Raw genomic sequence first — 25,162 nt, 5'->3', positions numbered from 1 at the left:
TTGGACCCTTATAGACTCTAGTGGACTCTGGAGCCAATGAAACATACCAAACAAGATTTTCCATTGCCACACAGTAGCTGCCATGGGAAGCCTCTTTCTGGGGAAAAGCCTGCTCCAGGAATCAAAGGAGCAAAGTCTCCAACAGGACTGGTCTCCATGCATATTGGCGGCAGCCATAGTCAGTACTGAATTTTTACATGAGAAAGTTGGCTGTACTGCTGTGGAAATATAACTGATAATTGTTTATCTTCTCCAATGGGCTGTGAACTTCTAAGGGGAAGAGACTTCCTGGTTCTGTATTGTTCTTGATGCAAAGTCTGCACTCCTGGCAAACATTTGAGAGAATGGCTGAAAGAAGGGAGAAAAAAAATGGATCATTAATCTCTTCTTGGCAATACCCACAGGTATGCAGAGAAGCATAATCTCAGTTTGCCTCTTTAAACCTGATTGATAGAAATCTTTTGCATGTATTGAATGGTCAACGGTTAAGACTTTGAACACAGTGCGGTCTATCCCTTCCCAACCCTGAACTGACCCCCCAAGCAACAAACTGATACGTCCACCAATTTACACCTCTTGCACAGATAGAATGGCAACCAATACAGATCTAAATTTCAAATCATTGACATTAAAGATTTAAAATGAGCCATTAGGTTATTCACATAATTCCTTAATCTCTGCTGGGGCAAGATCTTTCAATTTGTTCTAATTAAGAGTTCAACATTCTCTTAACTAAATAACCTTCCACCTGGGGAAAAAAGTGCCTTTACGCCGGCCCCCCACCCCAGCAAGTTCTAAAGTAATTAAAAATAAATGAATAAAAAATATACTTATAACTGTTTCTCAATAGTTTTGGCCATTATCCTGTCAACTATTTCTTATTTTTATTTATTTTTTTAAATACACATATTTGTCAATTTTGGATTAAACATGTGACCCCGTTGACATTCCAGGAACAATCTCAGAGTGTTTCTTTTTGGGAATTAGCCTTTCTCAGAGCCTCTTTGGGCTGGCAGCATCCTGAATTAACACATTGCTGGCTTTCCCCTGGACCCTGTTGTTTATTTCTTCCATTGCCCTACCCTGTGAATACTGAGAAAGAGGAGAATTCTTTTTATTCCGAAGGACATAAATGTGGTCTTCACCCTTAAGACTGAACCTTTGATTAAGGTCTGCAAGTGAAAAGGAAAAGCACATAGCAATCTTCAATGTATAATTCCACATCTCTGCCACAAAGGTGTGATAAAATGGCTCTGCTATTTCCCGGAGTCTTCGTCCCAGGTTGCTGAAGCCTTAGGTCACTGTGGGTCTGACCAGTGAGCACACCACCTTCTGGATGCCTCCTTACATTTATTCCAACTTCCATCAAATAACTACTCCCATCCTCGTGTCTCTAATCCCTGTGCCATTCTGTTTTGCACATTCATTTCCTTTCCTTCCTCCAAATCACTGTGCAACCAGTGTCAGGCTGTGTTGAAACACTGTGTTGAAACACAGTGAATTCCCAAGCTAGCATTTCTAAAATCTACTTTCAAGTGTTATTCCTTTTACCTTTCTCTGACTCAACATCCATTTCTTTCAAATCTCTCTTCTCAGCTAATGGGTTAATGTCTCTTTTTTAGGTTACACGGGGAAAAAATGGGAAGATCTAAGTGGGAGACTTTTTAATACAGAGCTCTTAAATCTTTGACTAGAAATTGAGAATCTTTGCAAACCATATATCATTATAGGGTTCTCTGGAAAGGTGTGGATGCTAACCTGCTTACCTGATTGCTCTTATTAAGTATGTACTCCCTGGACTTCTGAGGTCTCAGGGAAGGCTTTAGGTATAGAGATTGAAAAGTTCTGAACAGGCAGAGAAACCCCACTTTGCCAGCATGTCTGTGCAGATAGGGAGTGCTGGGGAGACGTGGAGGTGGTGTAGTCGGTCCGCTCCTGCCTATGTGTTTAGTGCGCCATCTAGTGAAGCTCGCAGAAGGCAAGAAAGTCTGAAGGCCCCAGGAAGACACACACAGCTCAAAGTTGGGCTGGCTTCCCCTCTGGTTCAAATTTCCATGGCAAAACTGACTGTATTTCAACTCTACCAGTGCACAGGTGACGAATGCTGTACACATCATTAGCAGGTTGGTGGAAGTCAGGGGATATTTAAGGAAAAGGATAAAAGACCTTAAGGACCTCCTAAGAAAGGCAAACAGTATTGTTATACAGTTATTCCAGAGAGTAGGACTCTAAAACTGTAAGTGCTCTGGTTGAGCAAACAGATAATATTTCTCTATGAATACTAGAAACACAAAAAAGGAGTTGAGGGAAGAGAAAAAAGAGAAGACATGGAGAGAAGATTAAAGACGGGGATAGGACAACATGCTTTCTAGGTAGTTCTAAACCTGGGCTCAAATTTCGGAGCTACCACTTACGATTTGTGTGATGGTAGGCAATTTATTTACACTTAGTAAGCTTCAATACGTTCATCTGTAAAATGGGCATCATTCCACCCATCTCCTAGAGATGCTGTGAAGGATAGATAAAGGACTATATGAAAGCACCCATCCCAGAGATGCACGTGAAAATGCTCAATAAATGGTAGTGTTATTAGTAGGGAAAAGACAAAAGGAAAAGAGAAGGAAAGAAGAAGCCTCAGTAAAGGATAACATAGAACACATTATGATGTGAGAAAGGAAATAACATCTAGGACTGTCCAACTTAGCAGAAGGCATTTATTTGATCAACTGAACAGGTGAACCCATGAAAGGGGATGTCTTCTCCGACTCCAGCAGACCGAGGGTCTCTGTCTGAGGTCCACCTTTGTTACTGTACTCACAAGTGTCGGAAAGGGCTCCACAGGAGAGCCCTTCCTCTTGGCACTCCTTGGTCTTCAAGAGGTGGGCTGAGAAGTCTACACTAACCCCTCTACAGGTCTTTCATTCAGTGCTGGGATCTTATGTGAAGGAGAGATAAATGTGACCAGTCAGAGATGGGGCTGGTCAAGGGGTAGCAATTAGGAACTAGGTTTTAGCCAATGACAGTAGCCACTAACATGGACTAGCTTGAAGGAGCCTTCTGAGAATCCTGGTTCACCACTGTCTGTGGCAATTAATACCAACTGAATGATGCTCTTTCAGAGACCAGAAGAAATATCTGTATACCCTGAGACACCTACTCTCACCACCAAAAGCTGAATGCCCATGGCAGATCCAGGAGGTGGATACACACAGCTGCCTCAGTCTCTCCTTTGGAACCTGATCTGGTGACTTCTCAGGATTGCCTAACACCCTCCAGACTCCTGAAGCCTCCGGAGAGCACAGTCCTGCACTACCCGCCCCCATACCCTCTCACACACTCATCTCCTCCGAGGAAGCCCTTAGCCTACCATCTCTAGCCAGAGCCCAGGGCTGGAGATCATAATGCCCTTCCCCTGATGTAATGACCAGCCACAGTCTCAGGGGGACAGCAACCATCGCCTGCCATTTCTAACCTTTTCCCAACTTCCTTCCAGGCCAAAGAGAAAACGAGGAACAAGAACTCAGTAATATGATCCCCAATTAGCATAAAATAAAAACAACCCAGTCATGTTTTCCATGGGCTTTTCCAACCTCAAACTAAACACATAAAACAGGGAGAAAGAGATAAAAATATACACACGGAACTAGAAATATATAAATACTGTCCATGGATGTACAGCCAAGCACCCTGACCCAAATGAGTATCTGTCCCTAGGAAAACCAAGCAGCCAGACGCAGAAATCTGAGAATTTTCCCTTCCCGACGTGCAGTGTGAGTCCAGACAGGAAGGGAAAGTATCCTGATTCCTTGGTATGCAAGGGGTTAAGTCCTCAGCCATCCTATTCTAAAGTGATTTATGATGATGTGTAGTGTTTCAAAACTTTTCCCCCACCCCAAAGAACAGCCCTCTCCTTCCCCACCGAGTCCACTCTCAACGTGCTGAAGTGGGAAGGAGGTGGTGTTTTGCTGATCTGTTAAATTCTTAGTGAAGTTTCCTTGATTTCCAGCGCTGCTGTTGTTTGAGTTTGGTTTGGATCAAAACTGAGGTTGTCCTGGCATTTCTGGGACCAGGTCCAGGCAAGAGGAAGAAGAAAAAGAAGGAGAAGGAAAAGAGGAGGAAAAAAAAAAAAAAGGTGGGGAGAAATAAAGGAGGAGAGAAGCGCAGGAAAAGAAAAAAGTTCTTTTTCAACATCACATTCCTGTGTTTTCCCTCGGCCTGGAAAACATATTAATCCCAGTGCTTTCAGGCTTGGAAACAAAGGGACTCAGCCAGACTGTGGGGGAAAGGGTGATAAGAAGGATCCTGGAACTCTAAAGAGAGAAAGAACAAGATTCAGGGAGAGCTGGGACTTCACTTTCAGGGGCGTCCTGTGTTGTCGGCACAGGGGACTGGCACACACAGACACGCGAGCAGAAACTACAGACAAATGGAGATGCAAAGACTCACAAGGACAGCTCCTTTCCCCTCATCCTACTTGTCAAGAAGGTGAGAAGACAGCCAGAGGAAAGAAGAAAGCAGCTCAGCCCTCAGGTCAGGACAGGCTGTGGGTCCGTGGCGCCTTTGGGAGCCGGAGCTGCAGCACACCCCCCTTTGTACTGCTCAGCCGGGCGAAGGAGAACGAGGCTTGGGAGGAAAAGTATTTCATCGAGGAAACTGTCCTGGGACCACACTTCAGATTGCCTTTTAAACCCTCTGCATTCCATCTCCATGAGCCACAATGTAAGTGTGTAATCCTTGCTGTCTTTGGTGTGTTTGTTTGTTTCTTGGTTGCTCATTTGAAGAAATGAAACAGGAATGTTGTCATAATTAATATGCTCAGTGTGCCTTTTCTCTGGAGCATCAGAGAACCGGGTGGAAACAGGGCAAGCACGCTGAATGGGGAACGGAGCTGGGTTTCCTGCTTAATGTAACTGTCTCTGTTAAGCACTAACAAATTACAGGGGTTTAAAAGCAACAGGATCTCATCCTTTTTTTGCATTCCCTGACCTCCTTGCTTCTTCTCTCACCACCCCTTCCCCCACCCCCTTGGCCAAGACAGAGAAAGAGAAAATGCCCAGTTCTGTTTGCAATTAAATGATTTTCTTCTTCTTTTTCTTTCTTTTTTTTCCCACTCCCCCTCTCCCTTTCTGTCTTTTGACCCCGCTGCCTTTCAAAGTGGATTGCACAATGACATGGAGAATGGGACTCAGTTTTACCATGCTGTTGGCAATGTGGCTGGTGTGTGGATCAGAACCCCACCTCCATGCCATGAATAGGGGGAGCCACGGAGGGCGGAAAGCACCTCTGGTTTCCCCAGCCAGCAGAAGGCCAGCTCGGCTTCTGAGGCACACAGGGAGGTCTCAGGGAATTGAGAGAAGCACTCCGGAAGAACCAAACATTCCGCCTCTCCAGAGAAGGAGGAGTGTGCCGGTGTTGAGAGTAGCTCCCGCGACGACCATGCCGCCAGCCCCGGAGCGCATCAGTGGGGCGCCAGTGCGACCCAGGCAGAGATCAGTAGCCCCGAGCTCTCCCCGTGACATGATCCGAGATGAGGGGTCCTCAGCTCGCTCAAGAATGTTGCGTTTCCCCTCTGGGTCCAGCTCTCCCAACATCCTTGCCAGCTTTGCAGGGAAGAATAGGGTCTGGGTCATCTCGGCCCCTCACGCCTCGGAGGGCTACTACCGGCTCATGATGAGCCTCCTGAAGGACGATGTGTACTGCGAACTGGCTGAAAGGCACATCCAGCAGATTGTGCTGTTCCACCAGGCAGGCGAGGAAGGAGGCAAGGTGCGGAGGATCACGAGTGAGGGCCGGGTCCTGGAGCAGCCCCTGGACCCCAACCTCATCCCAAAGCTGATGAGCTTCTTGAAGCTGGAGAAGGGGAAGTTTGGCATGGTGCTGCTGAAGAAGACGCTGCAGGTGGAGGAGCGCTACCCTTATCCCGTCAGGCTGGAGGCCCTGTATGAGATCATCGACCAAGGCCCCATCCGCAGGATAGAGAAAATCAGGCAGAAGGGTTTTGTCCAAAAATGTAAGGCCTCTGGAGTCGAGGGCCAGGTGGTGGAGGAGGGGAACAATGGCGGAGGGGCAGGAAAGCCGGTCGTGAGCAGTGAGAAGAGAAAGGACGACCAGAGGAGAGCCCAAGTCCCACCGACCAGAGAGAGTCGGGTGAAGGTGCTGAGAAAGCCGGCCGCCACCACGGCCGCCCCTCCCCCGCCTCCTCCAACCCCAAGGGCCACCACCCTGCCTCCTGCTGCAGTCCCAACCGTGACCCGGGCCACCTCTCGGGTGGTAACTGCTGCTGCAAGACTGACGTCCACCACGGCCTTTCCTACCACCCAGAAGCCCTGGACCCCCAGGGTGCACCCCTCCTCAGATGCGCACAGGCCCCCCGCAACGGCGGAGGGGGCCCCTGCCAGGGAGCCGGGGGCCTCAGAGAATCTCTACCCTCAGCCCAGGAAGGAGCAGCAGAGGGAGAGGCTGCAGACCACGAGGAGGCCCGGCAAGGCCACCGGCTTGGAGAGCTTCACGGCTGCCCCTCCCACCACCATCTCAGAGCACAGCACTAGGGCGGGCGCGGGACGTTTCCGGGACAACCGCACAGACAGGCGGGAGCACGGCCACCGGGACCCAAATGTGGTGCCAGGTCCTCACAAGCCAGCCAAGGGGAAACCTCCCAAAAAGAAAGCCCAGGACAAAATTCTTAGCAATGAGTATGAGAGTAAGTATGACCTCAGCAGGCCTACTGCCTCTCAGCTGGAGGAGGAGTTGCAGGTGGGGAATATTCCCCCCCAAAAAGCAAAGGAATCGAAAAAGCATGAAAAGCTTGAGAAACCTGAGAAGGAGAAGAAAAAAAAGGTGAAAAATGAGAAAGCAGACAAGTTACTCAAGAGTGAAAGGCAGGTGAAGAAGGAGAAGGCTGAGAAAAAGAGCCGGCAGGAGAAAGAGAAGAGCAAGAAGAAAAAAGCAGGGAAAACAGAGCCGGAGGGCTACCTGAAACCCACCACCAAACACTTCGCTCAGAGTCCCAGGAAGTCGGTGACCGATCTGCTGGGGTCCTTTGAAGGCAAACGAAGGCTTCTTGTAAGTAATCTCCCCAGCATTGTTCTGTGGGCTGAGGCAGGGCATGTTACTGTTTGCTTTGTTATTTTTCTACAATCATGTTGCTGGATGGCAGACTGTGGCTGAATCCGTGCCATGTCAAGAAGATCAGGAGGTTCATCCAGAAAGGGCAGCTAGGCCAGTAGCTCCTTTTGGTTTAGTGCTCTATGAACCTCTGTCCACACAGGTTCGTGGCCCTGAGGTCCAGACTCAATGGCCGGGAGCCCTTAGACATAAGTCCAGGGAAGCCTCTATGCGAAGCTTTTTCCAAACCTGTCAGTACCCATCCCCCATCCTTAGCTCTCTTCCAAGGGATAGTTCTGGGCAAGAGCATCCTTTTACCAAGTTCAAAGAATAAAAGAACAAAGGAGTTCCAAAAACGGCATGCATTGACTCTGGTCACAACTTAGGAAGGAGATGTATCTCTTCATGAGCTTAGGAACTAGAAGCATGTGTATGGGAAAAGGGTACATTTTCTCCTTTTTCTCCTAATTAGGTCTCTATCAGAGTGGAAACCTCAAAGAGGAAAGGAAGGCAGCCTGGGTGGGGAGTGGGTATGACTGGGAGTGGGGAAGGGTCCTTGTTGGCGTGACCCTCACGAATACTTTAAAACCAGCTGGTTGAAGTCTTCTCCCCTTAAAGACTGCCTCCCCCATCACTGCCCAACTCCCAGTAAGAGACCAAAAAGACAGCGTGGGGAACCGGGTTAATTGTTCCAATTTCCAAAATGCTAAAGACAGATGTCAGTTTCTCCTGAGCCTCTGTCAAATGAGTGCCTGTGTGTGTGTGTGTGTGTGTGTGTGTGTGTGTGAGAGAGAGAGAGAGAGAGAGAGAGAGAGAGAGAGAAAGGAGACAAGCAAGTCTTTCTCCCACTTTGCCTGTGTTTCTGAAGCCACTGATACAGAGCAAGTCAAGGTCCATCTCAGGAGCTCTCTCTTTTGGCCATTACTAGCCTCCATCCCAAGAATAATTAAAGAATCTAGTCAAGCCGAAGGAAGCCTTTGGGCAGAAAGAAACCCCATCTTAAATGTAAGGGCAGTTCTCATCAGCCGTGTGAGAATGGTTCCTTCCCCTCTTCTTGTCTCCTTGCCCCTCTTTTAGGGCCGTTCCAAGATTTCTACCCCTTCTTAATGCTGTCATTTTACTCCAGGCTGTCAAGGAGGAGAGGTACAGTACAATCACTTCAGAGAAAAGGATCAGTAAATTAATGTCAGGCAGTGTGGGTGAGGAAGGATTTTTTTCAGATACATGGGTGGGAAGGAGACACCTCATGCCACTGAGGACAGTTTTGTCCTACTAAAGGCATGAGATGACTGCACCCTGCATTATCCCCACCCAAAGAGATAGGCACTCTTCTCTCAAGGCGTCTCTCAAAGGGGCTTTTAGTTTTTCCAATCTGGTCTAAATTTGGATTAATGATCTGAGCGGAGAGGCTCTGGTGTCCATTTATCTTTAGCGGTTTCAAAAAGTTTAAGTAGGCATTTGAAATGTTACTCAGAGCAGAGTCCCTGGTGGTGTTTATTATGGGTGGGGCATGTCCCAAAATTCTCTCAGGTGTTCCACAGTGGTGCACCTATGCATTTGAACAAAACGTTAAGTTTTCATTGATTCTACAGGTTTGTGTGTGTGTGTGTTGTTATGCATTTTTTGTATATTTTACTCATTTTTAACCAGAGCCTTAAAGTATATAACTTAGTTAGCAGAGGATAGGCTGTCTGCTAGAGCAGTTTAACAGCTACTTGGTTATTTTCAGAGTACATAAATTTAAATGAGAATATTTTAGTCAGAGCCAAAAGAACCATTCATTTCAGAGGAGAATTAATTCTACCTGGTACTTAAATGTTTGTTACAGAACCTAAGGGAGCCAGCTGCTCTCTGAGGTGTGGGCAAGCCTTTGCAGTGTGCTCCTCCCGAGGAGCCAGGACTTTGTCCAGCCTGTAAAGTACATCACCCAACCCTGGCCAGTTAGCCAACAGGGCGGGTGAAGTGTTCCTCATGGGCAGGTTTTAAGCAGGGGGGAAATAATCATGGGTAAAATGTCAGGATTGTAATTGTGCACCCGTCTGGCAAATACTTCCATTACCCCTGGTTTGTGAGTGCAAAGAAAGAGGTTTTCATACTCTATCCCTGATATTAGTCATGCCTTTCATTTCTCCCCTTTCACTCTACTCCCTTAGTCAGGGATTTGAAAGCCCAGCTGGCTATTTTCTGCTTTAAACAGTATCCCTGATCATAAATTTCTAGCAAATGAAATTCAAACGACAGCCTCTGCTGATGTCATGTGAGGCAAGCCAGAAACCAGCTGGGATGGCTCATGGCAGCATTGCTCTCTGGGGCTGGCGAGAGAACCAGGTTTGTTATTAGGAAGAAAGTACCAACAGGCGGCAGTTCAGTCTCACCATCCCACGTGTGCCCAGCTGATGATCATATCAGAAATGTGTTTCCTGAAGAGATGATATCTAAAATAGGAATGGATTAGAAAAGACAAGATGAAGTAAACATGATATAATATCAAAAGATGGAGAGAAAAGAAATCTGTTTCACCAGGCAGAGAGGAGACCTGGATTTCTGGGTGAAAGAGCTGGTTGGTGCCTTTTGTCTTTTTTCCACTCATTTTTTTCCTAGTACACATGCTGATGTTATTCAGAAAGTGCCGTGATTCAATTAATATTCATTAAGACTTAACACTCTCCGAGCTGTAAAAGGGGGGCTGACGACACATACCTCCAACTGGCCTCCACCGAACCCAGTGTGTTCAAACTGAAACGAGGTTACATTCCAAGAAGTCATGCAGGACTTTTAGCTCCTCTTTCCAGTTTTTCAGTAACCAGCTACGATGTATCATAAACCCCCAGGGCTTCACAGTTATCTATATCATTCTTTAGATGTGAAAACATCATGTAACTGCTCCTTAACCCATCTTTTAGAGAAACAATGGCCACCATGGTGAACAGCATCTGAGGGGCCTTCCAAGGACCTACAGGGAGAACCAGGTGTCCTATTCTGAGGCCAGAGGTCAGTCCTTCAAACCCCCTTCCTCTCAGCCTATAAACAGAAAAGGGCACATTCTGCAAGGTGCTTTGCCAAAGCTGTGTGGTTTAACTGTCATAACAACCCCATGAGGAGGGACTCATTAACTCCACTATACAGTCAAGGAAAGAAGCTTAGAGAAATTGAGAAGTTTCCCAAGCTGTGCAGCTAATACATGGCCAAGTCAGAATTAGAACTCAGGTCCGTTTGATTTTAAAATTCATACTCCAGCCACTCCCCCATCCTGCATCCTATGGGTGTGAGCCTTCAATGGGCATATGCCAAAAAGTGAAGGAGAAACTGAGAAATCATCCTGTTAATCAATACAGATGTTTTAAAATTCACTTTTAACCTTAAATTACTCAGATAAATGGTAAGGTCTATCAATTGTCAACATTTTGTGCTAAGCAACAGTGTAGAGTTTCTGACCTTGATGACCAGCTGGTTCTCTGCACCTGAGCCCTCCGGCTTGCCTGGGGGTCAGTCGAGAACAATAGATTGAATCCCAGTTGACTTAACCCCTCAGACTGGTTGGTGTCAGTTTGGGGTTGACAACAGTAAGAATAGAGAAAAGCCGTTTATCACTAAAACGATGGACTATATGGCGTAGAGCTAAAAGGCCATCATTTTGTGCCCTGAGATGTACCTACTTGTCAGCTAGCAAGAGTCCTCATAATGTGGAATTACACAGACTCAAGATCAAGTTTAAGCACCCTGGAGACTGAATTTCCTATAATTCAACCAGGTTCTTACTTTTAACCCTACCTAAGAAATTTGGATATTGGGACAACAATCTACTTATTTGGTTTAATTTTAGAAAGGGCTATAAAGCTCTGCTTTACTGAGGCGTACTAGTAGCTCAAATGTTATTTTTCAGAATCCTGTAAAAATCTAGTGTTTTGAGCTTAACACAGTGCTTAGACTAAGCTGAGACTTAAAATATCTTCCCCTTAGCATCTTCCCATTCTTGTTTGCTCCCTTCACTTATGCAAACAGGCTTCATTATATTCTGAGGCTCCTTGTGCCAACACACCAGTTGGAATAGAAACATAAAAAAAGAACCACAACACAATTCCGAATCCATGATACATACCCTGATTTATCACCACCAAACTGGAAGGAGGCCAAGTGTCAGACAATAATGTTTACTGAGAAGTTCTAGGATGCTCTTTTTAGGAAGAGAGGATTGGACACGGTTACCATTTTAAACACCATTGAAAATACTGCCAAACTCGACAACAAATGGGACGGAGGTGTCAGCACACAGGGAAAGTGCCTGAAATATGTTCACGTGATCAACCTCCTCTACTGTCCCTGATGCAAGCTCGAGCAACAGATTAAATGCAAGGGGAGAGGGGTCTTTAGCAGCTGGTTCGCAGACGGCATCTAGACATTCCTAAGCAGGGGACCACTCCTCCTCTCCTCTGGCTGGAGTGATCTATGGAAACTGAGAAACATCGGCCAGCATTTGAACAGCAATGAAAAGGAGAAAGTGACCATCGTAGGCTAGGAAAGATAATAAGGACGATGCTGCGTTTGAAGACTGCTTGCATGCAGTTAAGGTGGAGGGGAGGGGAGAGCTTTCTGGGTGGAAGGGGTGATAGGGGCCAAGGCAAAAGAAGGAATGAGAGTCAACTCTTCAGAGGCAACATACACATACGGTGCTTGTGTGCACACAGCCGGTACATATCCTTTTTTTTTTTCTCCGATTCTCACTACTTCCCCGATTGTCAGGGAAGTTGTTTCATTTTAAAGATGCAAAAGCCAAGGTTCAGAAAGTTAAGTAGCCTTGTTGAGGCTACAAGGTAGCCAGCGTTGAATTAGAAGCAAATGCAGTCCCTCCCACTTTGACTACACTCACCCTTTCTCTGTGCCACTCTGCCCAGATTCCTTTCATTTCATAACGGAGACCAGTCTGGCTACGGAGTGAAGAGGTCACGTAAGGGAGGAATAGGAGGAAAGGTTAGCAAGAGAGAGGCTGGGGCCAGGTTGTGGAGGGAGGAAGTGAGTCATGCAAAATAAATGTCACCTCACGGGTAGGTTAAAGCATCCCAGGGCACAGGTCCTGAGGTGAAAATAAACATCAGGGCTCTTTATTTATTTATGTTGATTCCCACTGGGTGCCCAATAGTCTAAGTAGTCTAAGGCTACTGCGTTCAGAGGTACTGAGAGAAGCTGCCAGGCAGGGGAGGATGAGGTTCTGTATGATTCTATGTTGTCCGAAGTTCCCAGTTATTCACAAGAGGGAGAAACAGACCAGAGGGAGCTGTGAGGACTCTTGAAATCCTGTCCTTTCATGGTCTGTCCATGGGCTGTAAAGGTCCATGGCAAAGTATAATAAGAATGAAATAGAATCTATGTACGGATTTGAAGTTCCAATGACAGGTAATTATCAGTCATCTAGCACGGGGGCAGCTGTGCCCTAGAGACTCCTCTAAATATATTCTAAATTTGGGTATATCCTTCATTTAGAAAAGGGAATCCAAAATCATTACCAGTAGATCTTCCCTTTGTTCCTGGCTACTTTGTGTTTTCACTTAAACATTCATTTATTTCAAAACAGTGTGTTTGTGAGCAAAGAATGGTCAGAAAGAAAAACCTAAAACATACCAACTGAAAATAAAGTTCCAAGATATGGGCCACCATCAAAACCTGAAGAAATATGTTCAAATGTCATAAAACCAATTAAAAACTAACAAACAAAGCAAAAATACCATTCTTGTATCTTTTTATAGCCACTTAAAATCTTCTTTTAAGGCTAAGTATGAATCAATGAATAAATTTGGAAAAATATTATTTTTTCTCTTGGGAAATTACATTTCTAAAATAAGCATGTTCTACCCACCCTGTCCATCTGAACAGGCATATAAACACAAAATCAAAAATAAACAAAATCGTGACCACTTAAATAAATAACAACCTGAGAAAAAATATAGCTTCATCCCAGAAAAAATCTTTGTTAATGTTCCACTCAAAAGTTATTGAACACATTTTGATTTCCATGAGGGATAGTATTTGTATAGCACAGGGAATTTTTAAAAGGGAAAGCCTGCAGGCAACAATAAACACATCTCTGACAGAGAAGGATAAATAGCAGTATCAAGCTGGGAGCAGGTTTATTAACCATTTCGATAAAGTGTTTGGAAGAGATTAACAATAACAACATGGCAACTTGCCCTCTGAAAAATGTCAAGCTAATAGCCACAAACTTCAGAAATATTTTATAAGGTTAGATGGTAAGTAGAAAAGTGGCTGGTAAATTTGAATGTGGTCAGGTTTGGCAAAGTGTATAGAGGCCGGTCTCTAAGCCAAGTGATGAGTTAACAAAGGGTGAATAGACAGTGTTCATACAGACAACAGCCTAGTGAGCTATTTAAGGTCAGAGAGCTTAACAAAGACCTGCTCATCATCAGAATGAAATTCCACGTTCTTCCACCTCCAGGGTGAACAGCACCATGCCCACCCACTTGTGGGGGTGTGGTACCTAGCTCTGGTCTCTGCTCATGAAAAACCTGGTAAAATTGGAGAAGGCTCAGGAAAAGCCTACAAAAATAATCAAGGAAGTAGAAAAGCTTTTATATCCAGTTAGATGGAAATATTGAGACATTCTTAGAGCATTCAACAGGAGCCCTAAAAATGAAGGGTATCCTCCTTTTATCCAAAATTATAAAATATGCTTTTCCAAATGACTCTCGTGACTATAGCATCTCTTTCTTTTGCTCTGTCTGGGGTTCACAGTGAGCTTAAAAGACACACAGGAGCTCGTTGAAAAATGCCAGGCCTAAATTACAGGAGGCTGAACTGAAAGAGCAAAATCCATCTTGCTGGGGCGGACTCCAGTGTCAAAGAAGTCCGCCACGAGCTCTGTACAGGCCCCGTGTGACAATGAATATATTCTGTGTGACAAAACATAGGCCAAGGTGCCATCCTAAAAACTTTCTGCAAGGTTGCCTAGTGAAGTATGATAAGAATGAAGTAGAATCTATGCATGGATTTGAAGTTACAATGGCTATGAAGCTCTCTCAACCCTGTGGGACATAAAACAAAAGAGTAGTAACCACTCAATTCACAAGAGCAGCCCATTAGGATAATAAAGACCAAAAGGAAGGAAGGGCGATAGCACTTATTGCACTATTATTACATGTCCAGTATTCATGTAATGTCCACAACAGCCTTGTAAAATAAGTGTTCCTGTGCAGAGTTCACTGAGAAAGCTAGGACCCATGAAGACTAGTACTAAAGATAACTAGAGGGAATAGAAAACTCTAAGGTATTTGGAGCCATTACAAAACAGGGGCACTTTCCAAATGGACTGTTTTGGCCCTAGTTATGCTAACTGTTCAATAGAACACTTTAGTTTAGCATCTGTCTTTAGCATCAGTCACTACCAGCCCTCTATTCTGAATTATCCTTTTGGATTTTGCCTCTGTGTACAACTATCACTGTGAATTAATATTTGCTTGTCTCCTCCCACCTCTAGCTGATCACGGCTCCAAAGGCTGAGAACAACATGTATGTGCAGCAGCGAGATGAGTATCTGGAAAGTTTCTGCAAGATGGCCACCCGGAAAATCTCCGTGATCACCATCTTTGGCCCTGTCAACAACAGCACCATGAAAATTGACCACTTCCAGCTAGGTTCTCTTAAACATTTTAATTACATTATTGTTTTTCTCATACCTAAGGTGAAACAAACTTTATGGGAGAGGTCAGCAGGGAATTAAGAGGAAAATTCAGATATTCAGAGGGCTCTTTCCTTGTGGTAACAAAGGTCAGTTTACCTACCTCTTTATGTAACTATTCTGGATGGTTCTGGTGTAAGTTTTTGGCACTTTACAATGAAAAAAATATGCAAGCATCCTATGGTTTGAAAGTCAATGAGGTGGAGAAAAACAGGAGAAGTAATACAGTGGTGGGAGAGCCAGAAAGGTATGTAGACAGTTTCTTCTGGATCCAGAGTCTTCTTGCCTGTGAATAATACCGTTTGATCTTCCTGCCACCTTCATGCTGCAGGTGACTCACTCACAGATGGGGACCTGCCAGGCCCTTGGAAGCACTTGTCTCTGGCAAGACTGGGGAGGGCTGAGAAAGGCTGTTCAGCTAAATGAAAAGTTAGTGAAAATATGGACTGAACTGCACCCAAGTCCTTTTGGAGAGCTGAAGAATTTGGCTGAATGTAGAGTTTTCATAATTTTTCATATTAATGGTGTGTGGCTCATGAGGTGTACAGCTCAGCACTGGGCAGCTAACTCCTTGCAGTTCTCATGGGAATGTTGCAAGACTTACTGTGAGTAGTTTGGTCACAGTCAGAAGCCCAGGATCTGACCCACCCAGTTTCTTTTATAATTATTACATCTCTGGGGCTTTATGTTTAAAAAAAAAAAACTTTTCCCTTCATGGATTCTCTACTTTTAAAAATTTTTTAACTACAACGAAAGTTCTTCATATTTCACCATTTGCAGATCCTGCATATTTTTCATAAAATACATTTCCTCGGAAAGAATATAAAACATATTTTCCCCATTAGTTAACATTTAACTTCAATATATATAACACATTATCTCACAGATTTTTCTGTTGTGTGATCTTGATGCAATAGAACACATAGCAGTCATAATTACATCATGATAATGCCAATTTAGTTTGGATATTGTCTAGCTTCTAAATCATATTTTAAAAATTGTGGTTAAGGGGCGCTTGGATGGCTCAGATGGTTAAGCATCTGACTCTTGGTCCCAGATCAGGTCTTGATCTCAGGGTCATGAGTTCAGGCCTTGTGTTGGGCTCTACACTAGGCGTGGAGCCTACTTTAAAAAAAAAATGTGGTTAAAACATGTGATCCCAACCTTTTTTTGTTTTTTTTTAAAGCATGAGACAGAGAGTTGGGGAGGGGCAGAGGCAGAGGGAGAGAGAGAACTCTAAGCAAGCTCCATGCCCAGAACAAAGCCTGACACGGGTTTCGATCCCAAAACTCTGAGATCATGACCTGAGCTGAAATCAAGAGTAGGATGCCTAGCCAACTGAGCCACCCAGGTGCCCTGAGTCCGATCTTCTTAACTAATTTTTAAGTGCACAAATACAGTATTGGTAACTATAGACACAATATTATATAGCAGGTCTCTAGAATTTATTCAGATATGAAGTTTCAGTTATGCATTCTCTGTTTTTATTAGCTCACCTTCCCCTGAGTTAGCTCCAAAGGAAAATAAATACCAACCTTTCCAATGTCCCATCATAAAACATTAGGGGTCGGTGACTGGTTTGTGGACATTCATCCCTATGCTGAGTGTATGTTTGGGAGGGAGAACAACCACAACAGAGCCCTTAACCACCACAACAATAATCGTACAAACAGAAGACACAAAACGAGGTCTAGAGTCAAACGGACCAGTTCCCAACTTCTTTGTTGCGTGACTTTGGGCAAATTGTTTCCTAAGCTTCAGCCTAGAAAGTAATGATAGCTATTTCAAGGGCTATGGGGAGGATTTAGTAAGATAAGGCCTATAAGTATCTGCCATATCATGAATGCTATTATGTGGTCACAATCATCACCATTTTTTCTGGCAGGCATCTGGAGCTCCGTGAGAGGTCACAGGGACTAGAGCACCTATAATTAAAAAGCACTTGTAATTGCTCTCAGCTAATTACAGCACGTTGACAGGGAACCCTCACAAGTGCCCTCCCAGGTCACAAGGTGCATTACTGCTCTTGGTAATAAAACCAAAGCCCACAACACTAAGACTGCAAAGACACCTATTTAGTGTCTAATCGAGATTCAACCATTTGTTTCTGGATTTCCAAATAGTAGCAAGAGCCAGGGAGCTTAATTACAATCCAGATGTCTAGAGAGGAAGTAGATATTCAATCCAGTGCAGAAACTGGTGCTGGCTGGCGATGAAAGGGCTCCCCTGCCAGGTGTTTCCAGTGTCAAATGTGTTGCCCAAAGAATCCTCATTCCTTATTTCGGAGAAGTTTGGAAAAATCATTATCTGTTCTGCTTTAGCCTCTATGTGGTCCCAACTGTTATAAGCATCTGGTGTTGCCTTGGCAAATTTTTAGCATTAATCCTGCTGGTTTTTTAGACATCTGGATTGAATATGAGCAGTAGAGGCACTGAGGGGTTTTTCCTGCCCTATTGGAAGTCAGGTATTGTGCGTTGGGTGTTTGCCTCTCACTGAATGGCAGCTTGGATATGATCTGGGGGGGGCCTTCTCTTTTGTTCCTCATTTAATTCCTGGAAGGCCTTTCTCTCCTTGTGTTATGTCCCAGCTTAACCTCCTTATGGGAAAGGCCATAGAATTTTCAGCCAAGACTGGGAGCCAGCCATGGGAAAACAGGAATTGGCATGCACCATGGACTCAGTGAACCAAACTCTAGCTTTGACCGATTTTCAGCTGGAAATCTATCAGATGGCCTTACTTTCCTTAAAAATAAATCAAGCACTCTCTACTCTTCCAGACTTTTACTGGGCCTTAAAAAGAGAAACCCACAACCAACTACACTGTGGGCTGTTCTCACCAGCTGGTCCATTTTGCTAAATGTATATGGACTACAGATGATGGCCCTACAAATATCAGGAAATTTACCTTAAGATTTCAGTCCTTAGCCTAATGAAAGTCACTCTGCCTGAGCAAATTGTAATGCAGAATAAGCCCATCTCGTTTTGCCATCCAAGCTAATATTATACATGAGAGTTTAGAAAAACATAGCACATAAAAGCATTTTCAGTTAGTGGTATTTAAAAGATCAATCGGGTAGAAAAATTGGTGTATATATGAAGAGGATGGATTATAGACAAAGTGTGCCAGATAGGAAGAAGTAGCTGGCTAAAGGCACTTTACTCGGACGCGTAAGTGGCTCAGTCAGTTAAGCGTCTGCCTTCGGCTCAGGTCATGATCCCAGGATCCTCGGAGCAGAGCCCTGCATCAGCGGGGGAGTCTGCTTCTCCTTCTCCCTCCCCCTCTGCCTCTCTGCTCTGCTCATGCTCTCACTCTCTCTCTCAAATAAATTAAAAAAAAAAAAAATAAAGGCGCTTTACTGCAGAATGGAAAGAGAAATAAGGGGAAAACACGGCAGGCATGTTTCGCTCTTAGCAAGATACAGGGATGAATAATATTTGACAGTGATATTCAATCACCAGCTTTTAAGGGCTAGAACATACAAGACATTTTATGGGCAAAGGAAGTTCTTTGAAAACTTCCTTTGAAGGAAGACAAGTTTGAGGGTATTCGATGAAAAAGGAGGTCGAAAGTTGATGGGGACGCAGCTGGAATGTGACAACAGGAGAAAAAGTGATTCCATAGTCATATGAGTAAGCAACTCATGGGTGAATTTCTAAAATACCTTTTATAGGTGAGAGCGATAGACTCCATTTCAGCCTAATATTCTCTTTCTGTCTCTGATCCTGTGGAAGAGAATTGTTCTTTATGGACAAGCCTCGCCGGCTCCATAACAATGCAGAAATGTCACTTCCCCTCAGAACACCTGAAAATTTGATGCTTTGCCCCAGCTCCTCCTTTCATCATGGTGACAAAGTCTGGCAGCTGCCCCCTTGTGCTGGGAGGCCAGGCTGGGTGAGGGATCCGATTTCCAGACAATGGCTGGGTGTCCCTCTCTGTTTATTCAGTCTCTTATTATCAATCATTGTGTGCCCTGGAGGCTGGGGAGCCTGCCCCCAGCTTGTTCAGTCATCCCATTTCACTGCCCTCCTGCTTCTCAAGCGCATCAGTGTCAAGATCAACCCCTGATGAGCAAGGGGCGAAAAGCACCTGATAAGTCAACCATACAAAACAGTGCTTGAAGAATGTGGTGGAAGGTTAAGCTCTTCCAATTGCAGTCATTAGAGAAGCTGTAAACATCAGAGAATTTTGAAAAGTGTGTTGATTTTTTGGAGAGGCCTTGAATATGGAGATTTTTTGATAGGTGATGACTCCATCAAAGTACTTTTTGTTTTTATTTAATTTCTTAAAGAGATGATGCATTTTTTTGGATTCCAAAGTCAAAGCTACATAGAAAAATATACACAGACAAGCATTACACCCATTCTTGACCCCTATACCTTATTAATCTCTGCCCCATAGGTATTTTTATGATTTCTTATTTATCTTTTTTTAAGATTTTATTTATTTATTTGACAGAGAGAGAGACAGTGAGAGAGGGAACACAAGCAGGGAGAGTGGGAGAGGGAGAAGCAGGCTCCCCGCAGAGCAGGGAGCCTGATGTGGGGCTCGATCCCAGAACCCTGGGATCATGACCTGAGCCGAAGGCAGACGCTTAATGACTGAGCCACCCAGGTGCCCCTATGATTTCTTATTTATAAATTTAGTGCTTCTTTATGCAAATACAAATAAATATAAACACCTATATCCCCCCTTTAGTACAAAATATAGTATTTATACAACTCTGAACTTTGCTTTTTTCACCTAAAAAATATTTCCTGAAGACCTTCCCTTATGAGTATATAGAAATTGTCCACATTCTTGATTAAGCCATTGTAAAATTCTACCACAGTTTATTTAACCAGTCTCCTTGTTAATGGACACTTAGATTATTTTCAGTATTTTGTTATTATAAGTAATTTCACAGTAAATAACCTTATCCTATGTCACTCTATGTGGGTATATCTTTACAATAAATTCTGAGAAACAGGATTATTGGGCCAAATGGAAAATGTATTTAGTTTTGTTAGATATCACCAGATTTCTCTCCACACAAAGTGTACCATACTGCCGTCCCACCAGCATGTATAAGAGTGTCCATTTCCCTAAACCTCTCCAACAGAGTGTATAACCAAACTTGTGAGTGTTTTTAGCCAATGTGATGTGTGAAAAATGATATCTTAGTGCAGAGTGTTGTTGGTTTGCGTTTTTCTTCTTATGAGTATGATTGAACATCTTTTCATATGTTTAGGAAGCATTTATATTTAGTTTTTAGTGTCCTTTACCTATTTTTCTATTGGATTGTTCTTTAAAAAAAAAGATTTATTTATTTGAGAGAGAGAGCATGTGCAGAAGGGGCAGAAGGAGAGAGAAAAATCTCAAGCAGACTCTATGCTGAGCGTGGAGCTTGATGCGGAGCTCAGTCTCATGACCCTGAGATCATGACCTGTGCTGAAACCGAGAATCCAGACGCTTAACCAACTGTGCTACCCAGGTGCCCCAGGATTGTTCTTTTTAATCTCAATTTATAGGTACTCTTTATAAATGAGGATGAAAATTCAGATTCTGGCTCCCTTCCCCCTTCCAAGATACTGAGCCAGTTTGGGGATAAGGTTCGGGAATTTATATTTTTAAAACGTTGCTTGAGTGGTTCTGATTTGCAGCTAGGTTTGCTTGAGAGCAGAAGGTTAAGTGTAGAACAGAGGGGAAAAGAGGCTGGCACCAGATTTTAGAGGATTCCAAATACCAGGCCAGAGAATCCAAACTTTATTTGGTAAACCATGTGGAGGCCCTAAAGATTTCTAAGTATATTTTTCAAATAAATTTTAAATAACTTCCAAGTTTTGGTAGAGTCAGTCTGTGGGACAGAAAAGAACCTGGCAGGACACTTCCTTCATTTATGGGACAAGTTGCTCTTTCTAGAGATCAAGTGAAAGCAGCAGCTTTGTGATCAAGAATGGCCAGGCTAGTCCCACCTATAGGTTTAATCCAGACACTCATCTCACAGTGGGTGGTAGGCAGGCAATCCACCACTCAAATAGTAAAATAGGAGGAGGGGAATCAACTACAAAGTCATTTAAATTGATCTGTTTCCTATCAAAAGAAAGTAAATGCCATCGCTGGAGCCCAGGGTTATCCTAACTGAGATTCATCTACTACAGACTGCTCAGCAATCCCAGAAATATTCTTGAGATCAAAGCAATTTAGCTTCTGCTGGAGTCTTTACTTTCAGATTTATCCACAGCTTCGGCCTGTGCTGACTTCTTGTATAGGATAGTTATATTTTAAATGCCATATAAACACACTTTATCTTTGCTGCCTGTTTACCCCCCCACCCCCGACAGGGTTTATTAAGGTATGGTGGTGAATGGGGCAGCACAGTGAATGACACTCAAAAGATCAGAATGCCAAAGGAAAATAGACTTTATTGCTCATGGGTCCCAGAGAGGAAAGAGCAGTATGCCTCCCAGGGCCACAGGAGGAGCCTGGGTTGGGTCTGAAAGCAGAACAAGGAGGGGAGAGCCTTGGTCACTGCCTTTATCCCTAGGGTTCCCAAGAGAAAGGCAGGGCAAGACATTGTGAATAGTTTCTGATTGGCTAGTTTGAATGATTTCAGCAGGCTTTGGGCTATAGGGGCGGTCCCTAGTTGCCTGGTACCTGACCCTGGAATGATTAAAGCAAAGGAATACTGTTTCCTGGGGTGCATGTGCCAGATCCAGGAGGTAGGGTATTGGCTTGGATGGCTTGAATTTAAGAGAGCTGCTGCGGGCTGGACCTTTTGCTGTCTCTAAGAATTGGCTAGCCTTGGGAGGGGCAGTCTCTCCCCAGTCAGAAAGAGTTTTTAAGATGTCAAAAGATCATAATATACAGAAAATAAAAAATATGATTAATACAATTATAAGACCTCATACATGAAAACCCAGATTTAGAAAATAAATCTATATGATGAGTTTTCTCAACTTACACTTAGAATGGCTGTTTTATAGGCTCACAAGATAAAGGAAGCGCAAGGGTTTAATGATGGGTTCTCTGTATAGACTCAGAATTGCTCACCTTCTTTACTCTATCCCTCACTACCCTCTTTTTTTTTTTTTTTCTTTTTACGTGACGTCTTTCTTAGGGAAGAGATTTCATGACTACCAGATCGGTACCTAGTGTTTATGTGTGCTAGGCTGCAGGGATTTAGAAGGTAATCAAAGGTCAGTCCCTATTGGTGAATTGCTCATATCTGGTGGAAAGAGAGATGCATAAACAACTTGCGGTGCAAGGTGATAGGCATGTTTGCAGAAGCATGTAAAAGGGTTGTGAGTGCACAGATGAGGTAGAGACAGGTTGACGGGTAATTAGTTCCCATTTTCTGGTAGGGGTAGCATTCCAGAAAGAGAAGGCATATTTCTGGAAACCAAAAATAGAAGCTGGAGCATAAAATGTGGAAGAGTTAAAGGATCAGCTAGCTAAGATCAGCTGACTTCAGGACAGAAATGGCCTTGGTTGCTAAGCCTAAGATTTGGATTTTATTCTGTCCTTGTCCTCTGTCCTTAGACTGCATAACAGTCATGCAGAAAACTGGTTAAAAGGCAGATTCCCGGGACACCTGGGTGGCACAGTCGGTTAAGCATCCCGACTCTCGTTTTCAGCTAGGGTCGTGATCTCAGGTTCATGAGATCGAGCCTCAAGTCAGGCTCCATGCTCAGCGTGTAGTCTGCTTGAGATTCTCTCTCCTTTTCCCGCTGCCTCTCCTGCTCATGCTCTCTCTCTCAAATAAATATGTACATACATACATAAATCTTCAAAAGAAATGCAGATTCCTGGGCCTCGTGACTAGCAACTCTGATCCAATGGTTCTGGATCCAAGGATTGTAATGTTAACAAGTGCCCCAGGTGATTGTGATGCAGGTAGACAGTGGATCATGCTTTGAAAAACTGCTAGAGGAGATAAGAAACTTCTGAAGCAGTGGGAGAGGCTGATGCGGTCCAGGGACATTGGCAGAATGCCTAAACTCGGGTAGGACGGGGTAGGTGGAGGAGATATACCATGAATACCACAGAGAAGAAGCCATCTCGGATGGAAGCTTCGAACGTAATGCCTGGCACCAGTTGGTGGTTAATTAGTTGTGACTGGAGCGGAATTTTTCGGCAATGTCATTGCTGTCTGTAGTCAGACTTGGAAGAACAAATACATGAAGGAATCTACTGCAACGTGAAATTGGTCACTGACTTTTGGAATTGAGGTCCTTCAAGGATGGAAACCCAAGCCAATGCTGCACTCACAGCGCAGGTCCCCACCAGCGTGTGACAGAGTTCACGCTCCCTTCTGTGCCTCCTCAGTCACCTTAGGTCAGCGACAAGCTGTGTGGGATAGCCAAATCCCACCAAATGGGTCTGGATCTGGGGATCCATTTAGCTGTATCAAGATCATGTGGACGTATATAGGATGTGTCCCAAAGAATGTTTGCTTCTAAGCCCTGTGAATGAGGGCTAGAGACCTTTGGCAAAACTTGGATAAATATAACAAGCTGTCAGATGTATGCTGCATTTCCAGACTGAGGAGAGCCTCATGTTCACCCAGTCCTGTCTCAGCTCCAACTGAGACAGAATGCAGAACGTTAACAGAGACCTGGAGCAGGGCAGGCAGCTGAGCTGGGAATTGGCTTCGCACATACCTTGCTCGGAATTGGGCCAGAGGGGAACTCTGTCTTGTGGTAGAGCTGTGCCCATCTTTGCAGCCACTGTTGATCAGTGTTTTCATTGTTTTTTGGGGCGGGGGGGCAGATGCTCCTCCTTGACACAAACGTTCATTTGGGATTTAGATATTCTGTAGTCTGGAAGTGTAAAATGTTTTATGTTTAATGTTGAGTCAAAATGTTTCAGAAAATATTCAGTTGAAAGGAGAAATCAGACCATGAAATTGGTTTCTCGCTATATCCCAGTTAGAAAAAAATTTCGCTTCAATCTTGGTCATAGGTCCTCCCTACCCTTGAGTGGGGCGTATTTTGGTAAACTAGAGAGAACACTGGAGAAGAGTGAAGTCTTTTTACCTGAGGCTTTACCCTCATTCTGTTATTAACTACTAATGTGACCTTGAGCAAGTTGCTCTCCTCGTGGGCTCTGTGATAGGTTCATCCTCTGGGAAAAAGACTCTGAGACTCTGAGATTTGCATGCATGGGGTGAATGGGGAGTATTCTCAGGAATAATGCTTATGAGAGGTGAGGGATAGGAGAAAACAGGGAGAGAATTTTAATTGTAATGCAGTCAAACCTTCAGAGTGGTCCACTTCTAGCCAAGGGGGACACCTTTTAGATCTACCCCCTCCCCACCTCATCAACCATTGAATGTGGGCTCTCCCCTAGTAAGAGTGTGACTTGGGGGAAAGGCAGCTCTTTTCCAAGGAGAGTGATTTTTGGAGAGGGAGTCAGCTGCTCAGCTTCACAGCTGCCTTGCTTCTGAAGGTGGGATCTGGACAACACACCACAGTGTCTTCTACAGTTCCTGTTTCGTATAATGTTTCCTATATTACTGTTTCTTGATAACGTGACTGGGTTGTGCCAGATAATGTCTGTATCACTTCTCTATTGCCACAATAAGGCTTTGTAAAGAAGACCTGCACACTTCAGTGGCATATAATTATTAAACATTCAGTCACATGTCTGTAGGGTTCTGCTCATCTGGGCAGGGCTTGGTGAGCCTCAGTGAGGCTGATCCATGTATTTGCAGTCCTGGTGATCTTAGTTGGGCTTGAACACTTTAGTGGTCAACGGGTGTTAGCTGATCTGGATTGGCCCTGTCTGGGCTGGGGCCAGGGTAACTTGGTGTACCTTATCTTTCAGAAGTCTAGTGTGGATGTTGTTCTCATGGCCGTGGTAGAGGCAAGAGCAATCCCAAACGTATAGGCCCAATTCTAACCTCTATCTGTGTCACTCGTGCTGACATCAGCTAGCATTGGCCAAAGCAAGTTGTATAGATGAGCTCAGAATCAAGAGGCAGGATAGTTGAACTCACTCACCTTAATGAGAGCTGCAGTTACTGAGCAAAGAGTCTAGGTATAGAGAAGGGTGCTGAATCGGGGCCATCTTTGAAATCTACTACAATCTCCTTCCATCTCAGCCATTCAGTGGTTTTTGTAACTTTCTCTGTTAGGTAGATTTAATGGTTTTATTTTGATTCTAATTAGGAACTTGAACTCCATCCAAGTTACTTATCTCTGAATCCTGGGCCCAGCACAGACTTAGCTCAGGACACTGGCAACAAATATTTTGTTGAATGAACAAAAGCAAAAATGACTGTATGTTGGGAATTAAAAATGGTAATCCTTAGGTTCCAGATAAAATCTTGTTTGTAAAATTTTAGAAACATCAGTTGTTAAAAACATTTTAAAAATCAGTTTTTAATGATTT

The 25,162-nt window shown here is 44.1% G+C and overlaps 1 protein-coding gene across 1 annotated transcript in view; it reads left to right on the top strand.

Moving 5' to 3' along the window:
- Nucleotides 1-3,741: 3,741 nt before the first annotated feature.
- Nucleotides 3,742-25,162, top strand: part of CCDC80 (coiled-coil domain containing 80) — a 35,825-nt gene continuing 14,404 nt past the window's right edge. The window contains exons 1-3 of the mRNA XM_025874183.2: nt 3,742-4,719; nt 5,156-7,062; nt 14,591-14,747. Coding sequence (XP_025729968.1) covers nt 5,167-7,062; nt 14,591-14,747 — 2,053 coding nt within the window. The 5' untranslated portion in view covers nt 3,742-4,719; nt 5,156-5,166. The remainder of the gene's footprint in view (nt 4,720-5,155; nt 7,063-14,590; nt 14,748-25,162) is intronic.

This window comes from Callorhinus ursinus, unplaced genomic scaffold (assembly GCF_003265705.2).
Source record: "Callorhinus ursinus isolate GAN/ISIS: 27379988/994484 unplaced genomic scaffold, GSC_fseal_2.0 scaffold1, whole genome shotgun sequence".
Classification (NCBI taxonomy): domain Eukaryota; kingdom Metazoa; phylum Chordata; class Mammalia; order Carnivora; family Otariidae; genus Callorhinus; species Callorhinus ursinus.
Note: the sequence above shows the minus strand (reverse complement) of the source record. Positions and strands in the feature narration are given on the sequence as shown.